The sequence below is a fragment of the Cheilinus undulatus genome, linkage group 21 (genome assembly GCF_018320785.1).
Source record: "Cheilinus undulatus linkage group 21, ASM1832078v1, whole genome shotgun sequence".
Lineage (NCBI taxonomy): Eukaryota > Metazoa > Chordata > Actinopteri > Labriformes > Labridae > Cheilinus > Cheilinus undulatus.
Genome location: NC_054885.1, coordinates 33,901,760 through 33,921,796, shown reverse-complemented (window position 1 = coordinate 33,921,796; position 20,037 = coordinate 33,901,760). Strand labels below are relative to the sequence as shown.

Sequence of the window (20,037 nt, the reverse complement as noted above, 5' to 3'; positions counted from 1 at the left end):
AATACTGATGTTTGGTTTTGGTAAATTATCAAACAAACAAGCGTGTGGGAAGAAGTGATTTTAATATATTAAAAGCATCAACAAAGACTAAGAACAGATTAGGAAATTAAATAATTTTAAATACTAAAGCAGCAGAATCAGAGCTAAACATTTTGGAGGAGTGTAGCTAAAAGAATCCTTCCGGAAATACATTAGAAAGAAGAACAGCTCATTTGAAGTTGTATTAAAATAAACCAGCCCCATGGGGCGCAGGTGGCCGAGTGGTTAAGGCGCACCCCATGTACACAGATGGCCCAGGTTCAAATCCAGCCCAAGGCCCCATCCCCATCCACCATCCACCATCCCCCTCCATCAAATAAAGGCACAAAAATGCCCAAAATAGACCTTAAAAAAATAAATAAACCAGCCCCATTCATTGAAGAACAAATAAACCACAATTCCAGAGAAGGAGTTTGTTTGCAGCTCAGTGTGGGATGAATTCATGTCCGAGCAGTGTCATAGTTGGCTGTAAGCCAGTCACAGGTCATCTTTATCGCTGGAAGGACAAAAAAGAGAGTAAATCATTTTTACTGGGTTGAGGATGCATGCAAATATTAATCCAAACTCTGGTTTGAATGTAGAGCAGCACATAAAGGTCTTGCATCGTCTTCATATGTAATTTAAACTTCTTACAATTGTGCATGTTATATCACAGGCCAGCATTTTGAAATTTGTGAATATTAGCTGCACTGATTTTTTTTGTTGCCTCTGCCATCCTGTATGCAGCATAATTCAAATGAAAACCTTAAAGAACTTTATAGGACATTTTCTATTTTCCAGCAGTTTTAAAACTACAGAAACACGGTGACTATTATTCAGTAACTTCGAGAGGATCTCTTACCGTCTTTCAGAGGGGTAAAGGTGAAGTCAGGGCGGTATCTTCTCAGCTTGGCATTGCTGGCTGTCTTCTTCAGCTGGCCGTCAGACATGGAGGTGTCGTACTGTTTTTACAAGTCAAGGAGGAGCCATAGTTTCATATTTTACCACACATGAATTTTAAACTTCTCTGATTGTGGCATTACAATATGGCTGCAGAAACTAGGTGTAATCACTGCACAATCATTCTGTTCAAATTTCAGCCTAGACAGCTAATAGTTTATCTAACAATGTGCTTTTCAGAGAAGATTCTGAGGAGGAAGAGAGCTTCATTCAATTGTTTATACAAGTTTGTCACACAGGAATTTTTTGGGTAATGCAGCAAGGATACCTTTATTTCACCTTCAAAGTTGAAAGCTTCTGCAATCATCTCCACAGCATCTTTGATGGCAACTTCAGCATCTTCTTCAACTGAAAAGAAATAACCAATTAATGGATAAATGTAATGTGATTTAGTAGTGTGTGAGAAAATTCAACCTGATTTATATAGTCCAGTCATCAGTAAGATTATCCCATCCACCCACTCATCCATCCATCTTTCCCTCTTATCTAGATGGCAGCAGATGACGTGGTTAAATCCAGTGTAGCTAGGTCCAAGATCAGAAGCTCTCAAAAATATAAAAAAAAATTCCCAATAGTTCAGGAACAAGACTCAAAAATCTCTTCGCAGACAGGAGCTGATGCAGAAGAAGAGTTTACTCAGCATTCAAGAGAACATAGCAGTAGACCCGACTTGCTGTCGACAAATCAGCTGAACAGCTGGTTTCAGAGTGCTGTTCTTTAACTCTTTCGACTCCCCAGGATGTTCCTCATGCACAGTTCTGATAGGAGCAAACACTCCCCCTTTCAGTAAAAAATAACTTTCTTAATCCACTGTGGAAATCATGGTGTCCAACTGTTGCATTACCAAAGGTAACTGGCAGTGCTTCTCTACTTGGCGTCAGAGAAAGTTTTAGATATCAACTGTTTCCACCCTAGATGTTGACCGTATCACCTAATAAACTTGCTCTTGTATGAAAATATCATTATCTGTCAGTCCGCTCTGATGTTGACCAGAGTTTAAACCTCAAGTGCGGCCAACGTGCTGTGCGCTCCCACACGCTTGACCATTCATGCATAAATTATCTTGTGGTAGTATGCGCCAAGCTCCTGATAAGAACTTTCATAACTGTGGGATCCTGATAAGAACCTGCTTCTTATTGTGAGGCCAAAAGTTGTACTTTTTATGCCTAAAACTGAAGTGCTACTTTAGCAGTCCCTACCTCTGTCTACACACATCTTCTGCATGTCTTTCTACTGGTTAACTTTATGTCTCATACCCTAGCTTCAGATGTACGGTAATAAGATGTTAGGTCAACAACTAAACAATACAGTAAATATGTATATAAGATAAAGGCAGACTACATATAAAGTACATAAGTATAATGAAAATGAAGTAAAATATTCCTACTCACAGACTAAGTAAAGTAATTTCAGACATTCCTCTCCCAGTAACATCTTCCAACTCCTCCTCGGGGATCCTGAGGGGGTCCCAGGCCAGAAGGGATAGATAATCTGTCCAATTCATTCTCGGTTTTTCCCAAGGTCCCCTCCCAGTTGAACATAACCAGAAGGCCTCCAAAGGGAGGCACCCAGAATTCTGACCAGATGCCCTACTGGCTCCTTTCAGTGCAACGTACCAGCGACTACTCCTAGTTTCCTCCAGATGTCTAAACTCCTCACCCTATCTCTACAGCTGAGCTCAGCCAACCTACTAAGGACTCTCATTTCGGCTGCTTATGTCAAACAATCTCATTCTTCCAGTCATCACCCAAACCCCACAGGTGAGGACTGGGATGTAGACTGACCGGTAAATTAAAAACCTTTTGCCTTCTGGCTCAGCCGATGCAGCACAATGCCTAAAACACAGCTGAAACTGAACCAATCCAAGCATTCTGACAGAGAACCATGGCCTCAGACTTGACCTTGAATTGATATCTTAATTTAAAGAATGCATGGCTATAAAAAATTCCCTGTCAATTTGACCCATGCCAGTGCTTAATCAATACATCTGAGGTAATGACGTGATGACAAGCACCCTAGATTGTGATTTTGTGTATGCACAGGTAAGGGGTCAAGTTACACTGTTTTTTTTCAGGACCAGGAAGTCCATGAGACTGATAACTTATTTGAAAAACCATCTGCATTTACTGTAAACTGAGCCGTTAGTACATTCAGTTATTGAAATGTTAGATTTACAACCATTGCAACATTTCTAGTTTGTGTATGTATCATGAACCAGCAGTAAAAGTGATTTAATTTTCATTTTCATCTCTTACTATACTGTAATATCGGATTATAAAAATGGATGCACTACTGTGTGCATCACTGATGCACTATATATATTGCCAAAAGTATTCACTCACCCATCCAAATAATTGAAATCCAATCCAATCACTTCCATGGCCACAGGTGTATAAAATCAAGCACCTAGGCATGCAGACTGTTTCTACAAACATTTGTAAAAGAATGGGTTGCTCTCAGGAGCTCAGTGAATTCCAGCATGGTACTGTGATAGGATGCCACCTGTGCTACAAGTCCAGTGGTGAAATTTCCTTGTATTAGAACAAAGTGGAAGTGATTGGGAACGACAGCAATTCAGCCACGAAGTGGTAGGCCACGTAAAATGACGGAGCAGAGTCAGCGGATGCTGAGGCACATAGTGCACAGATGTTGCCAACTTTCTGCAGAGTCATTCACTACAGACTTCCAAACTTCATGTGGCCTTCAGATTAGCTCAAGAACAGTGCGTAGAGAGCTTCATGGAATGGGTTTCCATGGCCGAGCAGCTGCAAGCCATACATCACCAAGTGCAATGCAAAGCATCGGATGCAGTGGTGTAAAGCACGCCACCACTGGACTCTAGAGCAGTGGAGACACGTTCTCTGGAGTGAAGAATCGCACTTCTCCGTCTGACAATCTGATGGACGAGTCTGGATTTTGGTGGCTGCCAGGACAACGGTAATTGTCTGACTGCATTGTGCCAAGTGTAAAGTTTGGTGGAGAGGGGATTATGGTGTGGGGTTGTTTTCAGTGTTAATTTCGTTGACTAAAACTAACAAAAATAGATCTTTGATGACTAAAACTGACAAAAACTAACTATAAGTTTTGTCAGATTGACTAAAACTAGACTAAAATGTAGTTTTCTTTGGAGATTCAAAATCCGTGATATTTCTCCACTGTTGGGAAATCTGTCACAAAACAATGCATCTGTAGCTCTTCAGCCTCTTAGCTGTAGAAAGCAGGGACCCCAGGTTAAGCAGAGTGCAGATAACACACTACCATGATTTGGTACCAGATTTAGGCAAGAAAATAAATGCCTGGATTAAAAGTTTAGTCTTAAATGTTTTGAGTTTTTGTCAGCTAAAAGAAGACTAAAACTAAAAAGGGTAGAAATGACTAAAATGTGACTAAGACTAAAATATATATCATTTAAAGAATAAAACTAAGACTAAAATTAAAAAATAGCTGCCAAAATTCACACTGGCTGTTTTTCAGTAGCTGGGCTTGGCCCCTTAGTTCCAGTGAAAGGAACTCTGAATGCTTCAGCATACCAAGAGATTTTGGACAATTCCATGCTCCCAACTTTGTGGGAAGTTCATATGCAAGTCAAGGCAGGTGAGCAAATACTTTTGGCAATATAGTGTATGTTGCATATGATAAAGATGGAGCTCATATAAATTGAGGCTATACTGCTAACCTAACTGCTGCCTCCTGACTTCCCAGGGAGAAGCTAAACTATGCCGGTCTGTACCAACTACCAGGTCTGGCAACACCTACCAACCAAGGCTTTGAGTAAATGGTGCAGAAATGCATCTATAATTTAGAAACATTCACCCTGAAAGCTGGGACTCAACTACATTTAACACATGTACCTGTCACTAAAAGAGGATGAGAAACTTCTAACACGCTGGGCAGAAGAGGGAGAGGCAGTAAAAAGGCATTAGTGAAAAAAGAGAACTGTTTGAAAAGAAAACCGGTTCAGTGTTGATTGGCTAATACTTGTGAAATCAAAAGGGTCATAATGCACTGAAACAAAATTTAATAATGATATTAGGCTTTATCATAATTTTTAAATCTTGCTGATGGTTTGCAAGGCATTCTGGGAGATTTTCCATAACACTCCATTTGGAGTGTGCCACTGGAAAATCTCCATTTGAAGGGCCATGTACCTCGAATGCTTCACTCTACCCCTCCATTCTAACAAGACTTGGGACGCCCTACCCTGTGGGTACAGCTCATGGTGGGGATTCCTCTGTAGACCAGGACATTTTATTACGGATCTGCTTGAGCAGTCTATGCATTGGTCAAAGGTGGGTCCTTCATTTCTCATGTTCTTTCCACAGGCTGTAGCCTCAAAAACATCTATAGCGCCAAATACTCCTCTTCTTTCGCCTGGTCTCCCAGATGTGCATTTTTATTACCATCAGTAACACAGTGCTGTACTCACCAGTGAGAATGATAGGGCTGATTTCGTTATACTCCCTCAGGGTCCAAATAATCAGGCGGCCCAAGTCCTGAGAATAAAACATTTTGGAAGTTAAAAAAGTAGGCGTTCTTAGCGAACATATTCAAACAGTATTATTTTATATCATGCATGAATCATACCAGAGAATAGACAAATTGTCTCCTTGGTGCTCCAGAGCCACACACCGTCAGAGCAGTTCCTTCCTCTATGAGAGACACGAGAAAATAGACTCTTTACTTGATTATATTCTGGATTTATTCACAACATTTACTGTTGTGGTCTGTGTATGTCTAAAGATGTATTTGTGTCTGCATTAATCACTTTTGGCCTTGTAGGTTTTGTTCATGAGAGCCGACAACACGTGTCCATTTTCTATCTCAAAGTTGTCGTAAGGGCCGAACACGTTGGTGGGGATGACTGCTGTGTAACGACAGCCGTGCTGCTGAAAGTAAGCCCTGTGAACACACACACAGGACAGACTGGTTTAGAAACAGATTCAGCATGTCACAGGTGGCTGTGGATGTTTTCTTTGTCACTAAAGAGTAAACTGCTTCAATCAACCCACAGTGCAAATGAACATGACAAAGGCCAAATAGAAACTATGGGTGCTGCCTTCAAAACCTGTCGTCATGGATGAGTGTGACCTATGGCCCTGTCCACACGGAGATGAATTCAGGAGTATATGCAAAAATTTTTTGTCATATCGGCATTTCATCCACACGGAAATGGCGTCTTTGGGAGCCTGTAAACACTACTTTTTGGACCTGGGTCCCAGAGTGATCAAATCTGTAAACGCTTACTGTTTCATCTCCGTGTGGACAGCCAACTGCATCTTTCTTGAAACAATTATGCCACACATAATGTAACCCACTTATGCCACATGCACAGTCAAACCAAAACAACGATGGCAGATTACAGGGTTGTGTTCCCGCTGTAGAAGCTACTGAGCTTTTTATGACTTTTACAGCAAAATCTGATGCTCCTTTACCACCACTGAGAACAGCAGACACCAGATGTTCTCAAATCCACTGCAGAGAACAACCAGAAGGGCAACTAGGAGAAAGTTTGTGGCAGTTTTCTGTAATCTTCTCTCTTTTGGTGCTTTTCCGTGGCAGCGTTACAGCGCCACTTACAGGCTTGTTATACTACTAAACGCTGTAGTATATACATTTTCAGTGGTTCCATGCTTATGCAGACATTTCCTAAAATGATCCTGTGTTTATGGAAAAACTTTTTCAAAACTAAACGGAAATAAAGCATTTTGGTCTTCGTGTGGACAAGGCCTGTTGCCCACATCTCCTCACCACACCAATGTTTGCATGACTACTTACTTGTTTAGAACATCAATCATCCTTTTAGCATACGAGTAACCAAAGTTAGAGTCATGAGGAGGCCCGTTGTGTATCTGTGAGAGTGAAAAATGACAGTAAATTTCAATTCAAACATTTAAGCTCGATATTTTGCATTAATTCCACCTTCTTTTTCTGCAGTCTCCACTTACTCTAATTCCATACTGAAATGAAAGTCAAAACAACCTTGAAAAAAACTGAAAAGTAGGCATTGCACTGCGTTAAGAGTGTTCATGATCAAAAATAAAAAACAAAAACTCACCATCGTCTCATCAATCGGGTAGGTGGTTTTGTCAGGGAAGATGCAGCTGGACAGGCAGGACACCACCTTGGTGACTTTCATGTTATAGGCTGTCTGGAGAACATTGTCGTTGATTTTAAGGTTGTCTGTCTGTAAAGATATCACACTGTCATCCATTTGGCATTACAGTTCAAAGACAAAGTAAACATGTAAACAAATGAATACCCAGGGATATCATGCACAAGTTTGTGGTTTATTTTTAGAAATGTGGTATATTTATGGAAGCCCTTTTCTGCCAGTGCAAAAAAAGTAGAAAAAAATAAATAAATAAAAGCAGAGTTGCAGAAATAAATCTTGAAGTCTAAATTATGAGGAAAAAAGATAGTAATTGTAAAGTTTGTCTCATAATTTTTTTTGTCCCTTAAACACAGTGTTTATTTTGGCAGCTATTTTTAGTTTTAGTTTTAGTCTTTAGATGAAATGTCTTTTAGTTTTAGTCACATTTTTGTCATTTCTACCCTTTTTAGTTGTAGTTGACGACAATTCAAAAACATTTTTGTCCAGTTTTAGACCATTAAAGTCCTCACATTTTAGTCTTTACTTTTAGTCCAAGCATTTATTTTCTTGCCTAAATCTGGTACCAAATCATGATAGTGTTCTCTGCACTCTGCCAAACATGGGGTCCCTGCTTTCTACAGCTGAGAGGCAGAATAGATACAGCTGCATTGTTCTTGACACATTTACCCACAGTGGAGAAATATCATGGATTTTGAATGTCAGACGAAAACTACATTATATTTTAGTCTAGTTCTAGTCATCTTGATGAAAACTTAACTTAGTTTTTGTGAGTTTTAGTCATCACAGATCTATTTTTGTGAGTCTTAGTCTAGTTTTGTCATGAAAAAAAAAGGTTGTCAACAGACATTTTTAGTCATAGTTATAGCTGACAAAATTAACACTGCTTAAACATGACTTACTATCTCATAAAATTACTTGTTTTTTTAATCATATTATGTATACTTGGCATTTTATTATATAGCTATGCCTTTTGTCACATAATTCTGTCTTACCATCCCCTAATTTTTTACTTTATTATTATTATTATTGTTATTATTATTATTATTATTATTATTATTATTATATTTATTTGATTAGGACAGTGCACATCAGTCAACATTTTTGCAATACATGTCAATGTAAATATGCAGAAATTAGCACAATAGCTAAATTTCATCTGTTGTCCTAAGGCAGGTAACTACTAAAAGAGCAAAAAACAGATTAAAATAACAGCACACTTCACATGACAGTAACAAGATGGACGCAATTTGTACACAACAAATAACTCACAAAAAGAAAGCTATCTGAAAACAGGATACATCAAAGCTCTCAGCAATGGAAGAGGAGACGTACATTATGAATGATTACATGACTGGTTTGTTTTCAACCATCTACTTTTATTTTTACCTTTTATGTTTGAATTTTATCTTTTAATTGTGACTCTTAAGCCCATAATTATGACTTTCTCTAATATTTTCTTTACTTTCATCGAGGGCTGTCGAAAGATTAAAATTTTTAGTTGCAGTTCATCTTTAACTTTGTGTAGTTAATCATGATAAATCACCCCAATTTTTTTTTATCACATTTTAAAATTATACCATTTTGCATGTAGAACTGTTTTGGATTTCCCTACTGTCTGCTCACCAGAAAATACAGATTGTCCCTCATGTGTAGATAGAGTCCTCCCACTTTTGCAGCCAGGTGAATGACGTGTGTAGGCCGATACTTCTCAAACACCGCTTTGGTCTGTTCAAGATCTCTGTGAAGGTTTTATAACACACTGTTAAAGTTTGATAGAGATTGGTCAAAAATGCATGGTTACAGTATTTTGCTCAGTTGGTAAATCTACTGGAGCTTCCAACAGGTAGCAGGCACTCTAATCTTACAATGATTTGTTATCAGAAACCTCAGGTTTAGAACAGGTAAGACCAAGCAAGGTAAGTTTTTTATAGAGCACCATTCATATACAACACAATTCAAAGTGCTCCAGAGAATTAAAAACAGAGTAGTTCTAAAATGCAGGTGAGTCTGTTTCACTGATAAGAATGCTGATTTGCCTCATCCTCCCCAGAGAAATTCAGAAATGCAGCTTTCCCCATAGCCTGAGGGGAGAATCAGAAACACTCACTAACCCTCTGATGTACCCTGTACAAGACCAAAGCAGTCCAAAATACACAAATGGCAGAAGAAACTCACACAAGATTGGCATCCTTGGAGGACAGGAAGAACCACTCCTCCCCTTCCAGTTTCCCTCCTTCATGCAGCACCACATGCTCAATGGCTTTACCCAACAGCCCAGATCCACCAGTCACCATAACGCGCATGGGTCCTGCTTCCTTGTTTGTCTTCAGCTTCTGCTCTTCACAACTCATCTCTGCGGTTCTATAAATGCAAAAAAATGTCAACTTTATCACCACAGTAGCAGCTGTGTTAAACGTCACCTCTGCAGCTGCAGCCCCTCCACCAGTCTGCTGCTGAAAAGAAGAGCCTTTACCACTAACAAGCCATGAGAATGGAAAGGCAGGATTCAGTAACTGTCAAAAAGGAGTACAGCATTGACATGATATGTAAAGAAAGCTAACTTGGCCAACAAATGATTGAGGGAAAAAGACTTTTATGAAGGGAAAAATAATAAAACAACAAAAGACTCGTACAGTTATAAAACCTGTACTTAGAAATTGAGTGGCATAGATCATAATAATGAAACAGTCAAAATTATGAAATAAAAATATCGATTTTTTTTTTTTCGTGGGAACTGGCTTTCATTGACTCCAGAAAAAATATCTTAAAATTTTAAACTTCAATTTTGTAGCAGTAGCAGTAGCAGGCTGCAGTATAGAGCTCAGTGTGATCGTTGCTGTCAGTTACACACAAGGCCCAGACTAGCTGATGTTCTACAGCAGGGGTGTCAAACTCAAGGCCCGGGGGCCAAATCTGGGCCGTGGAACAGTTAAATCCCCATCAGTATGAGGTCTGCAGATTTCCTCAGGTATAAAAATGTGAACTTATTCTTGATAATTTATTGATGATTGATATCGTTGTTAAGTCACAAAATCTGAAAAAGTGAGGAGTAAAAAAAATTAGATAAGTCAGGAATGTGGGATAAGAAGTTAATTTGTTCTATATTCACAATCTCTATTTAGTATCTCACAATTAGGAGTCAAATTTAGGATTTCGATTTCATACTTTGATTATTTCAACTAATGATTTTGACTTCTCTTATAATATTCTGAGCTTTAAGATTCATAATTCTCATTTTTAAGTGATATTTTGACCTTTTTAACCAAGTATTTTGTATTTTACCTCATATTTTCAACTCCAAACTTTGACGCCATAATCCTATAGTTTGACCTTTTAAACTCACAATTTAAAATTTTGAATCATATTTTGACCTTTAATTTCATGATTACAAATTTTATTTCATATTTTGACCTTTTAAACTCATGATTTTGACTTCTTTCTAATATATTTGCCATCAAAAAACATTGCTTTCTATTTCAATCTCATGTTTTGACCTTTTTGACCTAATACATTTACTTTTCTCTGATTGTGAGCCTTTAAACTTCTCTTTTTAACTTTTTAACGTCAAAATGATTTATCATCAGTGCTAAGTTTTGTTTTTTTTTTTTTATTACCGGTGAAATAGGGTTGGCAGGTTATGGTAAAAATAAGTGATGCTGTTAGGCCCTCAGGTTAGACCTGAATCCAGAATCCGGCCCCTGCTGTGATTGAGTTTGACACTCCTGTTCTACAGTGTGAGCAATTACACATATTTAAACTGTTTCCAGAATATCTCTACCTGAATGCTAAAAGTAAACTTTAATTCTTTAATAAAATCATTAATAACCCAACTGAACATTAATGCAATGAAAATACTTAATCCGCATTTTTGAACAGCCCACAGCTAAAGTGGTCTGAGCCATGAAACTCCAGGGCTGGCTCTTTAGTCTTTATGTTACTTTACCCACACACTGGTACCTGGGCCATTCCTTGCTATCGGCGACATTTCTGTCTCCAGGATTTAACTCTTGTTTTTTACTCAAAGTAAATAAAACGTATTTTTCAAAAGACTTTTTAAAAAAACTGAGATCTCCAGTATAATAATTACACACAATAATGTATGTAAATATATTTTTCAATTATTTTGGATGCCTTTTTTTCACACATACACTCATTTTTATGATGTCCCCGAAACATGTTTTCAGTTTCAATGTGGCACCATTGTAATATTAAAATAAATAAATAGATAAAGGACTTTATTATTGCCTATATCAAGTTATAATCTCTCTAATCATACACAAAAATAATAGGAACAAATTGTATTATTATTATTATTTTATAATTGAACTCGTGTCCCCAAAAACCACCCTGTTAATTTGTGGTTATTAAATGTTAGAGTCAATATTGTATTAAAATATTGTTTATCTGTGCAAAGTCAGCTAACATAACTCTGCTCTCTGACACAGCAATTGTTAATTTGGTGTAAAAGTTTCCACCCTGTGAGGTATGTAATCCTCACAGGGTGGAACCTGAATCTAACAGGGTGGAAAATCTGACATAAAATGCCATGAAAGACATAAAATTGCTGATATCTATATATTCAAATACCATTTAAACTGTTCATTTAATTAACCAATATTTGACAAAACTAGCACAACATAGTTATAATCAGACTTTTACTTGGCTTTACATTCATCCTGTATTACCATAGTTGTGATCAAGTAGCAGTTGATTACAATCTCTTGTGTAAGCCTAACACAGTTGTTGTTCAAGCAAGCTGTTGAGAGAGGGAGTGTTCAAAAGAGGCTCTGCTGGACCCGTTTCCCTTGTTAAGGCTGGAGGCTCTCCTGCAAAGTCCGCCGTGGGACCCTCGCTGCAGCCCCCAGCGGCTGCAGCAGCACATCAACCGTCGGCGTCCAGGGAGCCCTCGGTGACACCGCCTCCGTCTACAATTATAATCGGAAACTCCATTATAAGGAATATGAAGTCTAAGCTGGCTATAACTTTCTGCTTTCCGGGAGCTACAGTCTCTGACATAGCTCATGTCATCCCTGGCCTGCTTGCAGATCAACGGTCTGTGAAGAAGGTCGTTGTTCATGTCGGCACGAATGACACCGGTCGGCAACAATCCGAACTCACATAAAGGGACTTTACTGAACTCTTCGAACTGCTGCAAGCCAGTGAGAGGATCATCTTCATTTCTGGCCCAATTCCTACGCTGGGTCGGGGAGTGGGGCGCTATAGCAGGCTCCTGAGTCTGCACGAGTGGCTTCACTCTCAATGTAGGGCGTTAAACTTTATATTCATTGCGAACTTTGATTTATTTTGGCTGTGCTCTGCTTTCTTCAGAGGAGATGGGTTGCTCCCAGACAATTTAGGTTCACGAATGTTGTCATCAAACTATACTCTCCATACTCTGTCCACACAAGCATGACTGTTGACAGCCCCTGCCCCCTCTGTGAACGCTCACTCTTCATTGGCCAATAGTCCTTCCCTTACACTTTCACCTTCAGGTATCTTTAGCCATGGCCCCCCTCTGCTGGTTACACAAGTCATTACACTCTCCAAAAACTGACCCTCCCAAACGTGGCCCTTGTGTTGTCACACCCAAACAACTTCCTCAGTCCTCCCAAACTCCCAAATCATTTCTGCTTAATGACATCATCCAATCCAAAAAACTAGATGTTATGTTTATAACTGAAACCTGGCAAAGGACCAGTGAAAATGCCCTCCTAATTGAGTTATGCCCTCATGATTTCTCCTTCATAAGCTTGCCCAGAACTTCTGGCCGTGGTGGAGGACTTGCTGCTGTGTTTAAAAATATTTTTTCTTGCCGTTTGGTGAACACTGGGTCTTTTTCTTCCTTTGAACTTCAGATGATCAAAATTGGTCATTCTAACCCCTTTTGTGCCATTTTAGTCTACCGCCCACCCGGCCCAAATAGTTGCTTTTTAACTGATTTCAGGGATTTTTTTTTAATCTTCCATCTTAAAACTTTCCAGATTTTTACTTCTTGGTGATTTTAACATCCACATTGATGATGTCTCTGATAAATTTGCTTCTGACTTTCTAAACATAACTGAGTCTTTTAATCTGACCCAGCATGTAACAGGTCCTACTCATGTCAGAGGTCATACACTAGACCTTGTCTTCACATTTGGCTTAAAAGTTGCATCTGTTGTCTCTGACTAACTTTTTATCTCCGATCATAATGGTATTTTATCTGAGCTGTCCTTTAACTTCGATACTCTGCCCTGCCGTCGTAAAATCAAATCTCACATCCTTAACCATCTCACTGCAGAAAAAGTTTTCTGCTTCCTTTCATTACGGCCATTTGTCTTTATATGGTGATGTTGAAACACAAGTACGCTCTTTTAATGAGCACTGTCTTTCTGTCTTGAATGTAACTGCTCCTTTAAAATCCAGACTGGCCCCCTTGAAAAAGTCGCCCCCCCGGTTAAATGATAATTTCCGCTCCTTTAAGCTGACATGCCGTAAAGTGGAGCGGTTGTGGAAATCCATCGGTCTTCATGTCCACCATCAGCAGCTAAAAGAGCTTTTAACTGAATTTAATAGGATGGTTAAGGATGCCAGAGCTGACTATTTTGTAAATCTTGTAGCACAGAACAGACATAATCCTAGATTCCTGTTTGGAACTATTAATAATGTCTCTTGTCCATCACCCACCCCCTCAATTTCCTCTGATGATGAGTGTGAAAGATTTATTTCCTTTTTTGTTAATAAGATCAATGACAGCCAAGCACAAATCACTCCATCTTTTTCTTCTGCTGTTCCCCGCCCACCTCACCAAATAATCCTGGAAAAGTTCTCTCTGGTCTCCCTACAAGATCTAAAGAATCTAGTTAGAACTATGAAAATTTCCTCTAGTCCCTTTGACATATTGCCCACCCATCTACTAAAATCTGTAATAGATTCCACTGGCTCATATATTCTTTCAATAGTCAATAGAAGTCATTAGAATCTGGTCATGTTCCTTCATATTTTCAACATGCTGCCGATTTTCGTCAGTCCCATTCAACAGAATCAGCACTTCTTAGTTTTTAATGACCGCCTGCTTAGCAGTGATGAAGGAAAATGTTCTGTGTTGGTTTTATTGGATCTCAGTGCAGCTTTTGACACTGGATCATGGTGTTTTAGTCGATAGGCTAAAGCAGTGGGTGGGCATTTCTGGCTCAGCCATTGACTGGTTTTCCTCTTACCTGTCAAACAGAACTTTCTCAGTCACTGTTAACAACCACAGCTCTTCAAATTCCTCCCTGGTTTGTGGAGCTCCCCAAGGTTCGGTCGTTGGCCCAATATTATTTTCTTTGTACCCGCTTCCGCTCAGCCACATAATCAACAGTTTTAAAGACATATCCTATCACTGTTATACGGATGACATCCAGCGTCACATATCTTTTACACCTCAAAATTACACTAAAGTGTCAGTTTTACTCAGTTGTTTGAGTGCCATTAAAGACTGGATGTCAGATAATTATCTACAGCTAAATGCTGACAAAACAGAGGTCCTTGTCTTGGTCCCAGATGGCTTAGTGCCAGGGATTTTGGACAAACTTGGTGCCCTGTCTACTCGTGTAAAACCTGTTCTGTGTAATCTCAGTGTTTCGTTTAGCCACTCCTAATCTCTAGATCAACATGTCAATAATCTAGTCCATTCTTGGTTTTTTTTAACTCAGAAATATTGCTCAACTAAGACTCATTGTTTCTACAGCTCAGATGGAGCTGATTATTCACACATTAATTTCCTCCTGTTTAGAATACTGTAACTCACTTTTCACCTGTCTCAGTAAAACATCTATAAATCGTCTACAAATAGTTCAAAACGCTGCAGCCAGACTACTTACCAAGTCTTCAGAAAGGTCACACATCACACCAATTCTGTATTCTCTCCACTGGCTTCCCATACACTTCAGAATACATTTTAAGATTCTTGTGTTTACTTGTAAAGCCCTGCATGGTCAGGCACCAGCCTACATTACCGAACTCTAACCGTACAATCCCAGCAGGACTCTTCGGTCCTCTGATCAGGGCCTGCTGGTTGTTCCACACTCCAGACTGAAAACTGAAGGATTCTGTGCTTTTAAGGTCATTGCTACAACTCTTCAGAACTCACTTCCATTGGGTTTAAGATCAGTGGACGCTGTTGATTCATTTAAAAAGCAACCTTAAGTTGCTTGGTCTGGCCTTTACTTAATTTGTTGTGTTGTACCGTGTATTCTTTTATTGTACCTTTGCATCATTGTCTGTGTTTTTCTTTATCTCTTTTTAAAGCACTTTGTGACTTTGATGTTCTTGAAAGGTGCTATATAAATAAACTTATTATTATCATTATTAATGCTTTAACTGCCTTTATTATTTTTTATTTCATTTCAAAGCATTTACCTCTCTTACATTGTCTTACATTGCCGGTGCATTAGCTCTAGGTTCATGTTGTTGGGTTCTTGTATTGCTTGGGTTCTGTCTATGTTGGATTAATACCTTGTTGAGGTTTTATTTTTGTCTTCTTCAGCTGTCAGGTCCCTATGTTGTTTCAGTGAGTGTTGGTTGTTTAAAGTATCATTGGGTTCTTCTAAAGTCATTTTAGTAATTCTGTTCTGATATTTTTGTGTCTAAGTTCTTGCTTTGTACTTAAAGGTACTATATAAATAAAGCTATACTGTTGTTTTTCTTCTTCTTCTTCTTATTATAATCATTATTATTATTACTATTATGTGCTCTCCAAGTTAAAATTGAAATAATTGTTGGAACTCATTGAGTTCCAAATGAAGGTTTCCACCCTGCTGAACTATTTTGCACCCTGTTAGTCACATGTTTTTTTAAAGATTGTATAAGAAGTACATTGATTGTTCCTTCATGTGTTTATGTAAATTTGTAGAGTTAAAAATGCATACACAGGCTTTTTGGGAAAAATATCTGGGTTTTTTTTAGTTGTTTTGGGGAAAAACTGGTGCAAAAACGATACATTACTTAAAAATAGATATTCTCGACTTAATATTTTTGTGTTATCATTACTCAAAGAAAAAAAACTAGCAGAAAAGGGGACACAAAAGGTCTACAAAAAGCTAAGTATTAGTCTATATATATATATACAGCTATTATTAACATTTTGCAGCACCTGTGTACATGTCTCCTAACGGTGGAATCTTCCCACAGTCTCTCCTGAAATATTTGCATATAATTTCTATTTTTGGGGTTCTTCAGCTCTACCACTCAAGTTTCTGATGGTTTAACATGTTTTAACAACATTCAGTCTGAAAATTGGAAAAAATATCATTTTTTCCCCCAAAAGTTAGCACGTAGAAAAGTCACAAAGAGCGAGGAATGACCCACCTGTCGTTTGCTTCTCTGGTGCTCGTGCACCAACTTTTGGAAAATCACGCCTGATTATTGCTACATGATACACTGTTAAAAAATGAACATTAAGACTTGTGGGGGTCTTAAAAAATAAAATAACTGAATAAAATTAATTGGCATACGCTCCCGATTCTACATGTTGTAGCCTAAATGTTGGGGGGTTTAAAGTTGATTTAAATGTTGTTAGAACTGGTAGATTCTATTCCCAGTTGCTCTACCTGGTTTGAGAATAGCCGAGGACTAAGGGGTGAAAGTCGAATCAGGATTGTAGTTTTTAAACAAAGTTCAGCCGGCACAAGTTTGTTACACAGGTAAAAGAAAAAATACGGTCATGACGGTTTTCTGTTCCGAGCTTTCTAGAGCCATCCCTCCCCCCTTACCCCACTGTATCCCTCATTAGCACAGCCACGAAAAGGAAACCGTTTCTCTTACCTTGAGTAAACTCTTGAGAAATAAAAAGCTTCACTTTCAGTCAAACTGCTCTGTCGCTGTCAAACAGAGAGCAGCTCTGCTGTTTCTTCTCTGAACACAAAGAGGAGACTGGGGAGTTACCTGCAAGCGCTGCCAACGCCTCAGTCAGGGAAGTGGCTACTGGCTGTCCTGCAGGCACAGGTGAAAGTCGCCTAATTTGCCATGTGCTCGTCGTTGTAATTGCTGTTGTAGGCATAGGCGGTTTTACCATCAGGCAAAGGTAGGCAATTGCCCGGGGCCTCGTCCATAAGGGGGTCCTCAAGAATGTTCCTAGGTTAATTATTCATAGTTTACCATTTAAAGCCGTGAGGAACACCATAAAAAGACGCACGGCAGAGCGCAGCTGCAGCATCACCTCTGCTCTCTCAGTGAGTCTTGTCCTGTCCACCTCTGACTAGTTTCTTGCACAAGCCCAAACAAATGTCAAAGCCGGAGGATTTTGCTTTGTAGTACCAAAGTTTTTCCCCTGAGTGGGATTCAAACAGCTGCTCTCAGGATAACTAACACTTTCTCTGCGCAATTGTCCCTCAACGCAGACATCGCATCACGCTTTGGTGAGCGACTCAGTTCAACCTCCAGCCTGATTTAATCCTACATTAAAACAAATCTGCAATGCCAGACTAATATAACCTCATTTTATTTACATAAGATCTTATCTTATGTCATCAAGAAGTGAACTTGTGGTCTTCATCACCTAAGTTTAATCAGGACATCATTTATAAATCCGGTGGCATATTTAACTCCAGCTCTCATTAAATGGTATAAATTCTTCTCATAACGGTGAAATGATTCAATAACTGAACATTCAATCCTAATCTGGACGCGGACTTTCCTATGACATGTTTGATCTTGGCGCAGCTTATCCATAATTACGCACGGAGATGGCCCCGTTCATGATGCATGCAGGGATGTCAGGGGGAAGAGTGGACATGAAGAAGAACTACTCTAGGGGCTCAGACATGTGCTTAAAAGTCAAGTTTTTACTCAGCAGGTGTGGGGTTGTATCTCTGAAAGCAGTAATAGTGCCGAAGTGCGATGAATCTCCGCAAGATCCTCGTCTCTGTGTCCGTCTCTCCATGCCTCCCCAGCTCTCTCTCTCGTCTCCTCGTTGGACTCTATGCCCAGTAAAATAAGGGTCAGATCAGGCATTGTGGACGACAGGTTGCTGTTTTAAATCCATAAACAGTCATGTAAAATGTATATTTATAATGAATATTACAGTCTTGTAAATTTATCATCAGTGGGTCCTTAAAAACGTTAAAATCTGTAAAAATGGTCATATGTTACTACACAGCAAAATCGCCAGTGTTAGAATAACACTGAGAGTGTTAAATCTAACACTAGAAAAGTGTGTATATGTGTCCACTCTTTTGAGTGTTAATTTAACACTTTTCAAAGTGTTACTTTTTTTTACACTGAACCAGTGTTACTACAACACTGTATGGTGTCAAAAATTTACACTGGTGAACACTGAGTAGTGTTGATAGTACTCGACACTGGTGTCAGTGTGAAAACATCAGCACTAAGGAGTGTATTACAATTAATTTCAGCAGGTGTACATCACCTGATAACAAGAAACAAGACAAGCAAGTTTCACTAAATAGGTGTTGGACACACCTGACAAGATTGATTGCCACATCACGTTGTGAGGTACTCCGTGAACAAGGAGTTATGAAACAGACTCAAAGACAAAGCTGGTCCTGAGATGACAATCTGCCCTCACTACACAGTTATTCACAAAGTGTCACCACAGCCAAGACTTGACCAACCTGGGAGACAACTACACTCACGGGGCAAAAGTGTTTCTGCATCAAAAACTTAGGAACTCAAGATAATTCAAGAAACATGTGCAAGTGAATCCCTGCAGTGACCCCTGTACAACAGGCAACATCTAAACACAGCTAATCATTTAAATACATCTAAAAACATCTGAACCCAGCTTCACACTCTGCACTAAGGCATGATGGGAAAACTCTGCCCCCCAGATTTGAAATTGCAGTAGGTGGGGCTTGGATCAACTGACTCTCTACAGTGTTGGAATAACACTGGTTGATTTAACACTGTCAAATAACTCCAACACTGAAGACCATTTACTCTGAATGGAGTTAAAATAACACTTTGAGTGTTAAAATCAACACTGAAATGTTTAACACTGAGAATTCAACACTCCAGTTTTTGCTGTGTAGGACAGCATATTTTTGCCTCACCTGTTTAGATTACCTACAGGTACATTCTCTTTCTAAAGTAGCTAATTTACCCTTTAGTGTGCAGACATGCAGCACTCTTTAAAATGGTGGCTGCATCTAATGATTTTTATGTGCAAATTTGTGGCTTTTCTTCATCATTTCCTGAAGTTAATGTACTCTCCTGTTCTTAGAGTTTCATGTTTTCAGATACAATATTTTAGAAATTGTATCTTTCCCCAGGTCCCATCAAGAACTTAATGCAGTTAATTTGTATTTCTGCATCAAATCAGCTGTATTACATGGGTTTTTTTTATCATGTTATAAAAAGAGAAATACGATAGTCTCTACTTTTATTTATCTGAATTATACTGTGGTGCAGCAAAGCAGGGGTGTCAAGCTAATTTTGGGTCGGGGGCCGGATTTGCTGCAATAAGACGTCCTGCGGGTTGGACAGTTTTTTTTAGCAACATCTATTCGACCAAAGACTCATATACAGGCAGCTGTAATGTTTATAAATCTGAATTATCTAATACCCGTGATTGCTCTGGGATGGGGGAGTGGCCAACGGCAGCACCGCTGCTCATTGAGAAAAGTGAAGAACGATACATGCTTTCACGTCAGAGTCTCAAAAAGTCTGTAATAACACCAGAAAGGGTCGCTGGATTTGTTGGTGGTCATTTTTGTTGAAAAAGAGTCAGTAGAGGGTTCTGAAAACTCACTATAGTGACAAATCACCAAGTTGGCCCCACTGCTACCTGCTAGACTTGCCTCGGCTGGACCCGCTGCGATGTGTCGTTCAGGAACGAGCTGGTTCTAAGAACTGACTCCCTTTCATGAATGAAAAGAGTTGTTTCAACAAATTAAAAGGCTGTAAGCAAACATGAAAGTTTCATTCAGGTGGGGTGCCAGGATTACAACTTTGGATGGACCAATTCA

The 20,037-nt window shown here is 39.1% G+C and overlaps 1 protein-coding gene across 3 annotated transcripts; it reads right to left on the bottom strand.

The window, feature by feature from the left end:
* Window positions 1-45: 45 nt before the first annotated feature.
* LOC121503384 (GDP-L-fucose synthase-like) lies at window positions 46-17,077 on the bottom strand. 3 transcript variants are annotated; one of them, XM_041777763.1, is made up of 12 exons: window positions 16,997-17,077; window positions 9,266-9,451; window positions 8,714-8,828; window positions 7,034-7,162; window positions 6,924-6,935; window positions 6,754-6,827; window positions 5,744-5,877; window positions 5,563-5,627; window positions 5,405-5,471; window positions 1,247-1,326; window positions 881-980; window positions 46-535 (listed from the first exon to the last, which is right to left on the bottom strand). In XM_041777763.1, exons 2-12 carry the CDS (start codon window positions 9,439-9,441, stop codon window positions 480-482), a joined length of 1,008 nt encoding a protein of 335 aa, XP_041633697.1. In that variant the 5' UTR covers window positions 9,442-9,451; window positions 16,997-17,077; the 3' UTR covers window positions 46-479. The 3 variants fall into 3 exon arrangements, with proteins under 3 accessions (XP_041633697.1, XP_041633696.1, XP_041633698.1); XM_041777762.1 differs by having other exon boundaries at window positions 16,877-17,039; XM_041777764.1 differs by lacking the exon at window positions 6,924-6,935 and having other exon boundaries at window positions 16,877-17,038.
* Between the last annotated feature and the right edge of the window lie 2,960 nt (window positions 17,078-20,037).

Coding starts and splice junctions, on each gene's coding strand:
- LOC121503384 (XM_041777763.1), bottom strand. CDS start 9,441: ATGAGTTGTGAAGAGCAGAAGCTGAAGACAAACAAGGAAGCAGGACCC. Junction 5,472..5,562: donor GACAATTTGTCTATTCTCTG/GTATGATTCATG, acceptor TTTTATTCTCAG/GACTTGGGCCGCCTGATTAT. Junction 981..1,246: donor ACTTTGAAGGTGAAATAAAG/GTATCCTTGCTG, acceptor TTGTAAAAACAG/TACGACACCTCCATGTCTGA.